Here is a 13,761-nt window from a genome sequence, read left to right as displayed (position 1 = left end):
TTAAGCATGTACTGGTTGTACACAGTTCTTCATAGCTTAAAGCTGGTGCAAAAAGCAGTTTCATTTTGAATTATTCATTTCTAGATAAAAACACCAAACACATTTTTTTTATTCATTTAAATTTGTCAGGAGCATCACAAATCCCATGTGATTTAATTCTTAAAAAATTACATCTGATTGTTGATAAATTTGACTAGGATTTCTTTCTTATTTTCTTTAAAAATACTGACAGCTCTGTTCTTGACAAGGTCTACATCGAGGTCTTCTTCTTGAAGGAAAATTGCTTCCTGAAGCAACTGTTGGCGCAGATTGTGGAGAAGTGCTGCTTTGGATTCATTCAGCTGTGTGGCCAATGATCTCATGTGCCGAGAAATAATCTGATGATCTGAAATCAGAACGTTTGTTATTGTAGAGAACATTAAATAACAGAATGTGAAAAAAAAAAAGCTCCCAAATCACCTTTGGCAGTCTTCATGGCTTCAGAAATGAGGCGTCGACAGGCCTGGTCAACCTGGTGGATGACGCTAGATGCACATTTTTGACGATCAGCTTCCTGCAATATGTACAACAACAACAAAAAAAGAACTTCTGCTGTTTATATTGTTTTATAATATCTATCTTATGTAGGCCCACACATACCTTTTGTTCAGTGTTATCTTCAGCTGCACTTAACGGGTTACTTAAAGCTGAAGAGATCAAGTCCATTACTCTCTGGCTGAGGAAAAGTCACATGGAAAGAAAAATAATAATTATTTAATTGAACTTGATCCAAAATGTCTTATTCTGCTGTAACCTAATTCTTCTATCAACTAACATGTCATTTTTCGACAAGTTGCTTGCAGTATAAATTGACAGACTTTGCGTCTCCCATGAGTTCTTCTCAGGATTTGGAGGCTCCAAGCGCTTTGCCATCTCCAGCATCACATCAGCAGGAATGGGCCGAGACCTTATTTGGTTTCTGCGGATGCAGGATTCCAGGTCACACTGCAGATACACTTGGCAGAAACCAAGCGAATCTGTAAAAACAGGTTACAATTTTTCAAATGTCATGTTGATTATAGGGCAATGTCACTGCAGATGTCTGCAGGGAAAGAGTTCATACACTTTCTTGCAAGCTGAAACACTTCATATCTCATGCTTGGGTAGTAGAAGTTGTCGTCTAATAGAAAGAGATAGGGGGCCCCATCAGACGCCAAACTTTCAGACATCAGCTGAGATTGAATGCATTGTTCCCATGCGGCGTTGTTGATCAGAGAGCTGCTCTGTAGTTCCATCCTCACACCAGGGTTCTCCAAAAACTGCTGGATGCACTGCAGCACTGCTCGTCTGTGAGACTTCCATTCAGTGTGCTGCAAAAATATAAACACACATTTCTAACACTGAGGCATTTGAATGTTCACTCATGCTAGACACATAACAGGTTGCGATTCAAGACTCTTGACTTGTACTTGGAAAATAAATAAAACAATAATTTAAAGACCTGCAAATAATACATTTAAACTCAATTGGGATGTACCATATCTTGTAATTCCTCTCCATCTTTAATCCTAAATGCCTGCTCGGGAATCAGGTTATCATACGGAACCACAATTCCTCTCCATCCCTGTTCTGCGGCGGCACAGACAATCCTGCTGGCCAGGGTGCTCTTCCCAGCGGCAGGTAACCCGCAAAGGACACACAGACACACCGCAACCCTGTCGACTCTCCCGGCTACTGCTGCTGCCATGTCCCGCCCTTAAAAAAGGTTTAAATATAGCCTTTCTTTGTGGCGGTCCTTTTACATATCGGGATTTGTTTGTTGATATACAACTTCCGTATTGGCCTACGTCATCAGGAAACCAAAGGATATCCGGAAATGAACCTTTCAAAGTAAAGCGAGAGGCTGGGCCATAGATTAAAAACAGTTTTCAGCAAATCATTTGCGCAGGAAATCGTACATTTTCAACATTTAACTCTCAAAATTTAATAATATATTTTCCACTTACAAATACCCCGTAGATAAATTGACTAATTCAAAAAAAAAAAAAAAAAACACTGAGTAGCTTAACAATTAGCCTTTCGTTTTAATTTTTCGTTACAAGAAAAGTACTCAATGAAAGCAAAAACCTCTACATCTGAAGAAAATGTAAAAAAAAAAGTTTGTCATTTAGCTCAAGATCAAGTAGAGGAGTGACAAATACCACATAAAAAAATTGAATGCAAACAACGCTTTCATACATTTTTTATTAATTTTGACATAAATCTCTAAAACAAAATGAAACGTTAAAATATTTTTTAATAGTTAACATCCCTGTATAAAAAGATTTATTTGGAAAAACCCATTAAAAGTTTTTTTTTTAAATAAGTGTGTAACAGCCAAGTAAAAACACATTCTCTAACAAACATTTATCATTCATAGCCACCACCAAGAAAATAATAATAATAATTTAAAGGTGTTCAAAAGTTTGAGAATATTCAGTGTTTACAGTGGATTAAATTAGTCTCTCCTTAGATGATGCTGATGTGTTGTATAAAAAGACATTTAGGCGATCTGGTTGGATGGAATTGGTTTAGGGACTCCAGGTCCCTGAACAGGAGGTGATGGTCGTGGAGGACGACCTCCAGGAGGTGGTGGTCGTGGAGGAGGATTGTTCGTTTCATGACGCCAATAATCTAGTTCGCCATACCTAAACCTGACAATTACAGGATAAAAGAACATTTGTTAAAATCTTTTTCACGTGTTTGGTCTGGCAGGGAAAGAGAAATATACATTTAATAAGGTTTATAGCTCAAAAATGTGATACCCAGAAATCGGTGCTGCAGTTGAAGGGGAATTTGTAGGCTGTAGTGAGAAAAAAATAACATCATTGGTAAGAGGCCAAAACAATCTTGAACATTTAATAGTAAAAAAATAAAATAAAAATCTTCCTCTGTCTAAATTTTTTTAATTATACCATCTACAATGATAGGACTATTTTGGAGTTTGTGTTTAGTGCTACGCTATCCAATATCCTGAAAGCATTCACCATTTTATTTGTGATTATTACAAAAGAATGTGAAGTTACCCTTTCAGGTGGGGCTTGCGGAGTTGGTGCTGTAACACCTGCTTGAACGTTGTTTTTGGGTTGTACATTTGTATTTCTATTGCCAGTATTACGTGATCTGAAACAAACCAAAAACAACAACAAAATATATAAACTACTGAAAAGAAAAATCCATTTGGTAAGTTCAGTTAAAGAGAGTTTATGCTTTACCTTTTTAGGCAGACATCCAGTGAATCCCTTTTAAAGATGTAGAGAAGCACAAGAATAAGGAGAACAAGAAGGGGAACCACCAGGAAAAAGAAGATCAACAGGCCATTTCTGAGGGAGTAGTCTTAGAAAAAATGAAATAAAATTAAACAAATGTTAATAGAACAACATGTAAAACTCAAATATAGGTTTGGTTCTTTTTTTGTTGTTTAGTTTGCTGCATATTTGTTTAAGTATTAGACAAGTTATAAGTTTGCACTGTTGAAATTTGTAATGAATTCCACTGTGTGCCTTCATTCAAAACTCTGTGCTACATTTTCCAGAAGTAACACACCAAGCAAAAAAGGAGGGGTTGCACTTTAGTTGTCTTTTCTTGGTCTTAAAGGGAGCTGTACAAGAAATTATGCATGGAAAATAGAAACATCTTGCATTTTGACTAAAGCCAGTTAAAGGCATTGCATTAAGGTCTAAAAATTATGACTATCAGAAGAATTTAGCGTGCCTGCTTAAATTTGGTGCTCGTGGCTCCCTTATTCGGCATCACTAGATGGAAAAGCTTTAAAACAAATTTACAGTTCTTTAACCTAATTCTTGATGAGCAAAGTGAAACGTACCTATTTGAGCAGGACCACTGTCGATGCTCCCACCCCATCCCGATTTATCACAGAAGGGTGGCCCCCAACCATTGTCACAATGACAGTGTCCCCGGTCATTGCATACCTGAAGAGAACATAACATATGAAGGTCTGTCTTTATCGATATGTAAACAATAAGGTAATCCTCACTAACCCCATGACCATTGCAAGTAGTCTTGGCGTCACAGTCTAAATCTGGCAACAGAACAGAAGCATTCACACACTTAAAGTCCACACAGGTCTGCAGGAAAAGAGTAGAATGTGTTAATAAAGGCAAACAAGAAGTTTCACACTTACACTTTCTTTGGCAAAAAACATAAAAATATATTTTTTTTCACATGTCAGACTTACCTTTCCTGTATCACAAGGGCTGCCAGGGTTAACATAGGCAGGATCGAGCACATCTGTGCCGAAGTTAAAGTCTGCATTAACACAAGTGGCTCCTTGAATTTGTTGGATGCTGACTTGTGCACCAGTAGGGGGCGTGTTTACATCCACATTGGTACACTGCACCTTCCCACACATAGAATTTCTGCAACATGGGAATTGCAAGTTAAATTCAGTTTTAAGTTACATCGCATTGCTTTTGTCTAAACACCACCAACTAACATTTAATATGTAAACTGCCTAAACAAAGACATTTTATCTATAGATTTATTGTTTTAGTAATATCATCTACAGTAGTTCAAGTTCAGTTTTTACAATCAAGTAAAAATAAATTAATAATAATAATAAACACTGATGGTACAACCAAGTTCCATTGTTTTATTTTATTTTATTATTAACTGATTCATATTTTAAAATGACCATTTGTATATAAATTTAACTTTGCATAAGATACTTATTAACTGAGACCAAAAGGGAAAGAAAAAAACAAACAAAAAACAGACCACTTACGCCACGCTACATTTTAAGTATCCTGATCCACCTGGTTCTGGTCCACAATTTCCAAATTTATCTCCTTTAGTATTTGCAGTTTTAAAACAAATATCTTCTGCCTTTCTTGCATTATCTTTGAAGAACAGAAAGAAAGTTTTTTTGAGCCTTTAGCAGACTGTTGCTGGTCACAGCTCGACTCATGGGGCATGTTTTCTAGGTTCTTGGAAATTTACCTTATAGACGTGTCGTACATTTCAGTGATTAAAGTAAAAACTTTAAGGTTTATAATTGAAGGCAACAGCTTTCATCATCCAGTGCATAAATGTTAACTTACCTGGTGCAAACAGATGCCTGCACTGGTAATCATACGTCTGGCAGCGACCTTCATAGCAGTATGCAGCATTGTTTTGACACAACAAGCCGTCCATCATATAGAAGTCAGTAGGGCAAAAGGCCTTTTTGCCATCACAATATTCAGGAAGATCACAGGAGTCCACAGACTTTCTGCATGGCCATCCAGCAACTTTGATCTGATACACAAATACCAGTTTACACCAGTGCTCTAAAGTTTACCGAAATAATTACATTCAACATAATTACATTCATAATTACATTCAGAATTGACAAAGCCTCTTGGATAAGAGGCGAAACGTCTTCTAACTTTAAAAACCAAGTCCAGATGACATCCCCTAAACCTACTACAATGGAACCAACCTGGATGAATGAGAGTCTTCATAGACATACATTCAAAAAAGCTAAATTTGACATACTTGACAGTTTTCACAGCAGCGCCCATCAGCACAAGCGGATCCACGTGTGAATGTGCAAGTGGCAGCATTACAGCACTTATTCTTGCATTCCTAAAAAGAATAAAAAATAAATAAATAAATACTTTTATTCAAGGAAGTATTCCTATAAATTATATATATATACAGTTTTATTTACATTTTTAAATTAGTTTACATTTTAGTGTTCTAGGTTGTAACTGTCTTAAACAAAAATGGCTTAGGTATCTGATATGACTTAAATAATGCATCGTGTTCTATACATCAGAGCTGTGAAAGCACTCATCAATAATGTCAAAGTGAATTATTTATAGAAACATAATAACATGAAGTAGTCCGTTCCAGTTCTCCATTTGGAAACAAGCAGTACCGTTGGTTTGCCACAGTCGCAGTCCTCTCCCTCATCCAGACGACCGTTGCCACATTCGGCTGTGCCGATCACGTCTGAGGGAGACGGTTGATTCCTAAGACACCCTCCTCCTCCACGGAGAATCAAATTCTCAAAGTACGTCTCACTACACTGGCTAAATTTGGTGGAACCACTGCAGAGAAATAGAATTTAGACCATTGGGGAAATCTCTCATTTCATTAAAAAAAAAAAAGTCAGATTTTCAACTAGAACATATATAGTGAAAGTTTCTTGATGTATAACTATTATGTAAAGCAAAGTATTTGTAGAAAGGGTTTACCCTGCACTTGGTGCCATAATACAGTTTCCCCCACCGCAGTCACAGTTATCACCATCATGATTCATACCCAGGTTATGACCCATCTCATGAGCCACCACAGTGGAGAAAGATGCCAAGCTTTGGCTTTTGAACTGTAAAACAAAAGGGAAAGACAATAGTTAAAACATTTTTATTTCAGTTCTTTGATTTTAAAACTAAGCACCTTGACCACAAGTCTGAGTTGGGCCTTTGAAACAAGTGAAAGAAAAAGGCAAAGGTAAGGCATATTATTTGAAAAGATTTGCACAAATTTTATTTTAGTTTCGCCAGGTTATTTTTCCAAATACAATTATATTCTGAGCAATGCAGCTGGGACAGATGTCTATAGTTTACAAATCTCAAAATTAAGCGTATAGTGAGTTTTATGTGTGAAGCAGAAATGATTTTAGCTGTCAAAGCAAGGAATTCATGGACAAGTCCTTTGTGTCCCAGTAGCTATATGTGGAAATAGTTTCTCAAAGAGCTGAAATTGGGTTATGGAGCAAAAACCACAATCAAAAGACAGGAGTAAACCTTCTGGAATCAAGTTGTTGTTGTCAGCTATTTAAAAATCAAGATCTCACATAATTTGGAATGCATTGAAAATGTCACAAAACTACTTTTTATATATATTGATTTAAAAATTTCTGGTTAATTTGCAATGCATGGTGATAAAAAAGGTCTATAATGAAAGAGTTTGCAAATACAATCTTCCAAACAAGAGACTGAAAACAACGAACAACTTCAGTGTCCTCTAACATTTGTCAAATTTGTATTTAGAACTGTGTATACAAGTATAAATAACCTTGATGAGAAAAAATGAGGATCTCATATGGAGAGACTTACTGCAAGTTGTTCTTCCTAAAAGTGGGTCTAGAAGTTATCCAAGAGAGCAGTTTTACAAGTTTTTATGCAAAGTGTTTCTTTTACTATGACAGAGCATGTTAACATGTTGTGTAAAGCTCTTTGTCATGTTTTCTCTAATCAGTAGTAAAGTTGGCTAACTTCATGCAATCTTATCTCTTTTTTTATCTAGCTGATGGTACAAAATAAACTAATTATACATTTTCAAACAGCTATTTACATGTTTAAATAATTTTAGATTGAAAATATCTATATTTAAATTATTAATTGAAGTATTTTTGTTATATGTTATGACCTGTTTTGTTAACCAACACTGCAGTCACTGGGTCTTTTTTTTAACAGAAATTAGAAAAACAGATCCTTTTTTGAACCAAATAAGAAAGAAAACTAGAGTTTTATGATAATGCTCAACAGGTCGTCACTCTAGTTTAACTTGTCTGACTGCTTGGTTACAGAAAACCTGTGTCAAAGAGCTGCTCCATTGAGTCATTCATTAAAAATGCAGACAGGATCAGTTTCTATGTGAAAGTTTAAACAGTTATGGCAACTTACAGAGAGACTGAGAGACAAATAAACATCGTATCCTATCTGAACATGGGGTTAGAGGGGAAAACATGGTACTTACCAAATTAATGCCTCCAGATGATGCTACGGAGCAGACTGTACCCACATAGGCCATACCAAGAATGTTTCCATAATCTTGGGGTGGACCACTGAAAACAAGCGGGACAAATTTAACCGTAAATTAGATTGCACCTTCTTCAGTTGTTATAATAATAAAAAAAACAGGCATCCTTACATAATGAGTTGTCCTATGTCATGTCGGATTTTGGGTATAAGAGTCGATTTCCTCCATTTAACAAAGCGCTCCAACACATCTCCAGCGCTGCCTTCCACACTAAAAGGATTTGTATCCTTAAAAATTTCCAGACCAACTAAAATAATGCGAATATTCAGCTCCTTGTAGTACTAGAAATGGAAGGAGAAATGCACATTGAAAAAAAAACAACCTTTTGTCTGGCATTTATGCCAGGTGTGTACATGCAGCGTTTACCCCATCCAGTAGATTGGCCAACTCCACCATCTCATCTCGGACTGCCGTCGCATTTTTGTCCTTAAACCGATACTGCCAACAAAAATTTGCATAATAAAATTATAATTTTGTTATGATCAAAATTTGGGTTTAGCACTAAAGGCAGTGTATCCCACTAGACCAGAAGTCAGCAACGTCTCCTCAACAACCGTGCCGTCACCAACTATAATGCAAACTTTAATTCAAATACATACAAAATCATTTCAAATGTATCTGAAATTGTATTTAATTCACAAACAGCAGGTCAAATAGCTTTTCTAAATTTATGTTGGCAATAACAAAAAAAAGTGCTTTCATAACAATGTTGCGCAAGGAAAACAGGCCAAAGTAGAAATAATATTGCATCTACTGTACGTTTGCTTGAAGCGAAAAGTACTGCATGTGTTGCATGTTATACCTACAGCAATAAGATTGGCTATGTCAGACCAAACTACCATCAATATTTCTAAGAACTTCACAACCATTAACATGGAAAAAAAAAATCATATGTGTTTGGCTTTATACATCTTATGTTACATTATGAGACAAGGCCTGATTACCTGATGTAAGTTTATTGTATGATGGTGCCTTTATTGCAAGAAAAAAGAAATGTTTTTACTTTATGGTTAACATGCCAATTATAGTAATAGAAATCTTTGGTAGATGGACAGCTACATTATTGGTTTTTTTTTCATCCCCAGTAAATAGAGTGGTGATCATCTGTAGTATTAATTTTAAAACTTGTTAGCATCGTATTGACATCTGGCGGAACAAAAAGGAAAAGTCTGGGTATAATCTGACCTTCCTTGCTTAAAATTCAGCAAACTGAACTTATTAAATTGTCATTTATAAAAAGCACTTTACACTTGAAAACATACATAAAAATACAGAAAAAAAGAGAAAAAACACATAATGATGTCTTTTCAGAGCATAAAACAGTTTTAAGTAAACCAGTTGGTGGTAAAATTTTAGAAAACCATTAAACACATGTTTACTCACCCTGAGGTTGTCAACCACCAACACCAACTCCACATAGCTTGTTTCTGGTAAATTGCGCTTCCTCTAGTGGAGCGACAGACAAAAGCATTAGAGTAGGAACTAGAAATGGCATTTACTGTGTCTCTGAGGATGGTTCCAGTGGACAAAATAAGTTTAGAGAAGAAAAAGAGCATCCTAACCCTTAGCAGAGACACTAGCATCTGGTCGGGCTCAAAGGGTTTATAGCTTGGCGATGATCCAGCCTCATTAACGACCCCACAGGTGGCAGTTTTGTATTGGGTGTCATTAAGGTGGTACAGGATATGCTCATTTGTTGAGGATTTTGGTACAGGCTCAATTCCGAATGTGTCATTTTCCAGGACGATCACACCCCTGTCAGAAAATAGATCGCAACAAAGACTTCTTGATGTACAACATTATTTCAGCTTTTTTCAATTTCTCTATTTCCAACACAAATGAAAACAAACACAAGAGTTTAAAATACACAGATAAAACAAGACTCAAGATTGCTTGAAAAGGAGTGTTTGAAGGGAAATCTTGTATCATCTCACCCCCCCTTTTTTTTCTTTACACCTGATGATGTGCCTATTTCTATTTACTCTTTTTTTTTCAAGACACATTACCTTCTGCATAGCACCTTTGCAGAAGTGACATTTTTTCTTTTAATTGATCATTTCTGGCCTTGTAAGGTTCCATTAGTGACATGTAAGTTTTTTCGAATACATGTAAACTTTAGCTTTTTCTTAAACCTTCATCCAATCCGTTCCATAAATCCACACCACAAATTGATAAGCACATTTTCTTTTTGTAGTATGAATGCACTGCTTTTTGAAGTTCAGCGGATTTCTTAACTCGTAACACCCAACTCTGTCCTTGAACATTTGTTGTAAGTTTATGGAAGTAAGTTATTTCTGGTTTTAAACATGATGAGTGCTGTTTTAAGTTTCACTAGTTCCCATAATTTCAATAAACCCGACTTTAAAGATAGTGCATTTCTATGTGTCCCATAATCCACAACATGAACGGTTCAAATATCTTTTTTTTGTACGATGTACAAACACTGTAGATTTTTTATAAGAATTTCCCCAAACTTCTACACTGTACTATAAATACGGTAGTATTATCAATAAATATATTAGTAAACCTGCTTGGCGAGTGCATTTTTCCCCAAATCATCGATGCCTTTAGCAAGTCTAGCTCCAACTTGCTCTAATTGTGGGTTCCAGCTTATTTTGTCATCCGTAATTACTCCTAAGAATTCAATTCCAGTCACTCTTTCCAACACATGATTATCAATGGCAACTTTTATTTCCAAATCTGCAAAAATGTGGCATTTTCCAAAAATCATTATTGTTTTGTTAATATTGAGTGTAGGGCTGCACGATATGAGGAAAACTCGCGATATGCGATATTGGTAATTAATATTGCGATAACGATATAAATTGCGGTACATAAACAAATAGCAAAAAAAAACAAAAACATCATTTCCATTTGACTGCAACAGTTTAAAAATTATACTCCAAATGACCCTTGTCGACGTAGGAGGCAAACATCAAACATAAAAGGGCTTATCTGATTGATCAAAAACGTAAACGGGTCCTTCTGATTGGTTAAATGCATAAAGGGATTTATTTCATTTGTTCAACATTTCAAGCTGCCATGAGTTTGTTTTAGCACATTTAAGGTAATCATTTATTGCAATTTTTGCCGTCTTTTGCGGTATGCATATTGCACAGCTTGATTTCGCGATAACGATAAATTTGCGGTATATTGTGCAGGCCTAATTGAATGAGAGTTTATTTTTGTTTAACAATTGTATTAGTTTCCCTAACTCGGTTTTTACAATTTTTACTTCCCCGAGGTTCTCCCCTGTAAATACTATGCTTGTGTCGTCGGCATATAAAAAGTATTTGCGTGTATTTGACACCACCTGTATGTCATTTAGATGTAGGATGAACAGTGTTGGACCTAATATATATATATTTTTTTTAAACTCTGTTTTTATTGAACGTTTTCAGTTGACAGCATTTACATACACGGGTCAGCAACCACAACAAACAACAGAACAGACACAACAAACTGCAATTGGGCTGTTTTTCTTATTGTTATTACATTTTTTTTTTTTTACTTACACGAAATCCTCTGAACTTTTTATTAGTTTTCCATATAGTTGTACCATTTTTGCCATTTTTTTTTTTTGAAAATGTCTAACTTTAATTTGAGTAGAAATGTCAATTTTTCCACTGAGTAAATGGTCCATATGATCTTCAACCAGTCATCTTTTCCAGGGGGCTCCACTTTGTGCCATTTTTTTGTTATCGTTTTCTTGCTTGCCAAGAGTAATATCGTGTTGGACCTAATATTGACCCTTGTGGTACTCCACAGCTTAAATTCAGCAGGGATAATTTACAAATTTCCAGTTGTACAAACTGTTGCCTGTTTTTAATGCAACTGTTTAACCCACTTAATGCCAGTCCTCGTATTCCATATATTTCCAGTTTGTTTACAAAAATGTTACGATCCATAGTGTCAAAATTTCTGTTACACAACTACTTCAAAATGTTAAAGCTACAAAGAATAGCAGTTCAAATGGAGATCAAATATTTAACATTTGTCAGTGAAAAAAAAAGTTTAATTAGATTGCATGTCCATGCATTTTTGGTGATTTATTTGTGATCTTTATACTTGTCTTACTGTTTTATTGTTAACAAGGTGTTTTAAAGCTCTGCTACTGTTGTTTGGTTACCTGTGGACATGTCTCAAGAGCCACTGACTTTCAATTATACTACAGTGCAGCTGTCAAGGCAAACTTGCAAGCATTTGTTTTCACTTTCTGTCTTTTGTCACCATTCACTAAACATTATTCTTGAGCAATACAGTCTACACATGACTGTCTTTCCAAAGCACACCCCCACCTATTTGATGTCCATCCCAAAGTCATCTACAACATCCATAGTCTTCATTGAGATTTCTGTCTGACCTTTTTGGCCAGTCTTTTCATCTTAATGGTAAACAAAATCTAACTCAAGCTTATTCTCGATGGAATCCCCACCTTCGCCTCTGTTACAGCAACACGCCTTACAAATTACCAGCTGATCCAGTATTCATTCTGCACCACCCACTCCTTATTTAGCCTTCAGCTTTACCAAAACCATTTGATAACTTAAGAGTTTTTAGATTTTTTTGTTTGGCTTTAATCAACTTCCACTTCATGTCTGATTTTATTTTACTGCTACATTCTTTAGTTGTTGGCTTTAATCAACTTCCACTTTATGTCTGATTTTATTTTACTGCTACATTCTTTAGTTGTCCATTTTAATTTTGCCCTAGTTTTAGTTGCTTAGTGGATCTCAGAGACATCTGCATGACTTCTGATCTAAAGTTCAAACCTGAGGCCATAGCATGTGCTGAGGGCAAGCATTGAATTGTTGTACCCTTCCACTTTCCCATGATAATAGCAATGTACCTATAAAAAAAGAGAATAAAAGAGGAAAAAAAATGAAATAATCTTAAATGACACGTTTTTTTGTCATGATGGGGAGTAAGAAACTCACATGGCGTCTTGGATGTGAGGAGTTGTCGCTCCCAGAGGCACCATGAAGAGAACGAAGGACATTTGAGTGCAAAAAGCCCCTGACAAATGGAGAAGAACATCTATCACTTTTAGAATCATTAACCAACAGCTCCAACTGTATCTCTGTTAGTGTACCTGTTCCTTTTCAGGTGAAGGACGTGCCTCCTGTGGTTTATACTGACTGCATAAGAAACGCTTTCATCGCTGTGCTTCTGAATTTTTGAAACAAATAAAGTACAAAAGGTAACGAAAGGCCTACAAATGGTTAAACCCCTAAAAAATGCATTGTCCACTGAATACCAACCTCGTTTGAATCTTGTGACCCACTAATGCTTCTGGCCCACCTGTGAATCACTTGAGGTTTTACAATAGAATACTTGGATAATCTTGAGGTAAATTCGTGTACATCGTCTATAAAACGTAGAAAAGACAAAGATCAATACGATAAAAACAATACTTTGATTTTTTTTAATTATTATATGTTGTGTCTGACTGTAAACATACAAAATAGGCCTAATTTAAGCATTTTCTTACTGAACACAGATTGAAACCCAATAAACCCAAACGTTAAAAGTGTACAGATGGTCTAATTTTAGAAGGAAAATGGACGGAAAACGCTTTCTCACCAGCGAAACCCACAAATGAGTAAAACGCTTTAGTTGAAAAAACAGAAGAACATGAAGAGTTTTTTCTTTGGTTTAGCGAGAGAGAGAGAAAAAAAATTGTCTGCTCGAACTCACCTTTGTTTTCAACTCCCCGAACAAAGCACTGCAAAATGAAGATTATTAAAACGCGTTTTATGATCATGACTCTCGTTTTTATTTTTATGGTCACTAGTCTCCGGAATGGTAGAGAGGATGAAGGAACGATTCGTGGCGGCTTCTCTTGGTCAGGTGTGGTGATGGGCGTGGCTAATGCAGGTGAGCACCTTAGCGAAAATCCGCAGGATCACAAATTCACAAAATTAAGATGCTTTAACTACTTGCCAATATCCGGGTAGTTCTTTTTTATTTTTT

General features: G+C 35.9%; 2 protein-coding genes across 2 annotated transcripts; both read right to left on the bottom strand.

Annotated features, from left to right (window-relative positions):
- Positions 1 to 83: 83 nt before the first annotated feature.
- Positions 84 to 1,846, bottom strand: pstk (phosphoseryl-tRNA kinase). The gene is made up of 6 exons (XM_004080437.4): positions 1,517 to 1,846; positions 1,103 to 1,349; positions 815 to 1,016; positions 640 to 715; positions 460 to 553; positions 84 to 385 (listed from the first exon to the last, which is right to left on the bottom strand). Exons 1-6 carry the CDS (start codon positions 1,724 to 1,726, stop codon positions 168 to 170), a joined length of 1,047 nt encoding a protein of 348 aa, XP_004080485.1. The 5' UTR covers positions 1,727 to 1,846; the 3' UTR covers positions 84 to 167.
- A 482-nt stretch (positions 1,847 to 2,328) lies between these two features.
- LOC101173664 (disintegrin and metalloproteinase domain-containing protein 9) lies at positions 2,329 to 13,680 on the bottom strand. The gene is made up of 22 exons (XM_004080560.4): positions 13,486 to 13,680; positions 13,050 to 13,156; positions 12,881 to 12,957; positions 12,726 to 12,804; positions 12,561 to 12,637; positions 9,351 to 9,543; positions 9,172 to 9,234; positions 8,155 to 8,226; positions 7,900 to 8,069; positions 7,726 to 7,813; positions 6,219 to 6,349; positions 5,900 to 6,071; positions 5,515 to 5,604; positions 5,079 to 5,274; positions 4,763 to 4,877; positions 4,217 to 4,397; positions 4,020 to 4,106; positions 3,845 to 3,950; positions 3,234 to 3,354; positions 3,045 to 3,141; positions 2,784 to 2,821; positions 2,329 to 2,672 (listed from the first exon to the last, which is right to left on the bottom strand). Exons 1-22 carry the CDS (start codon positions 13,550 to 13,552, stop codon positions 2,522 to 2,524), a joined length of 2,478 nt encoding a protein of 825 aa, XP_004080608.1. The 5' UTR covers positions 13,553 to 13,680; the 3' UTR covers positions 2,329 to 2,521.
- Between the last annotated feature and the right edge of the window lie 81 nt (positions 13,681 to 13,761).

This window comes from Oryzias latipes, chromosome 19 (genome assembly GCF_002234675.1).
Source record: "Oryzias latipes chromosome 19, ASM223467v1".
Classification (NCBI taxonomy): Eukaryota; Metazoa; Chordata; class Actinopteri; order Beloniformes; family Adrianichthyidae; genus Oryzias; species Oryzias latipes.
This window is presented reverse-complemented; position numbering and strand designations above follow the sequence as displayed.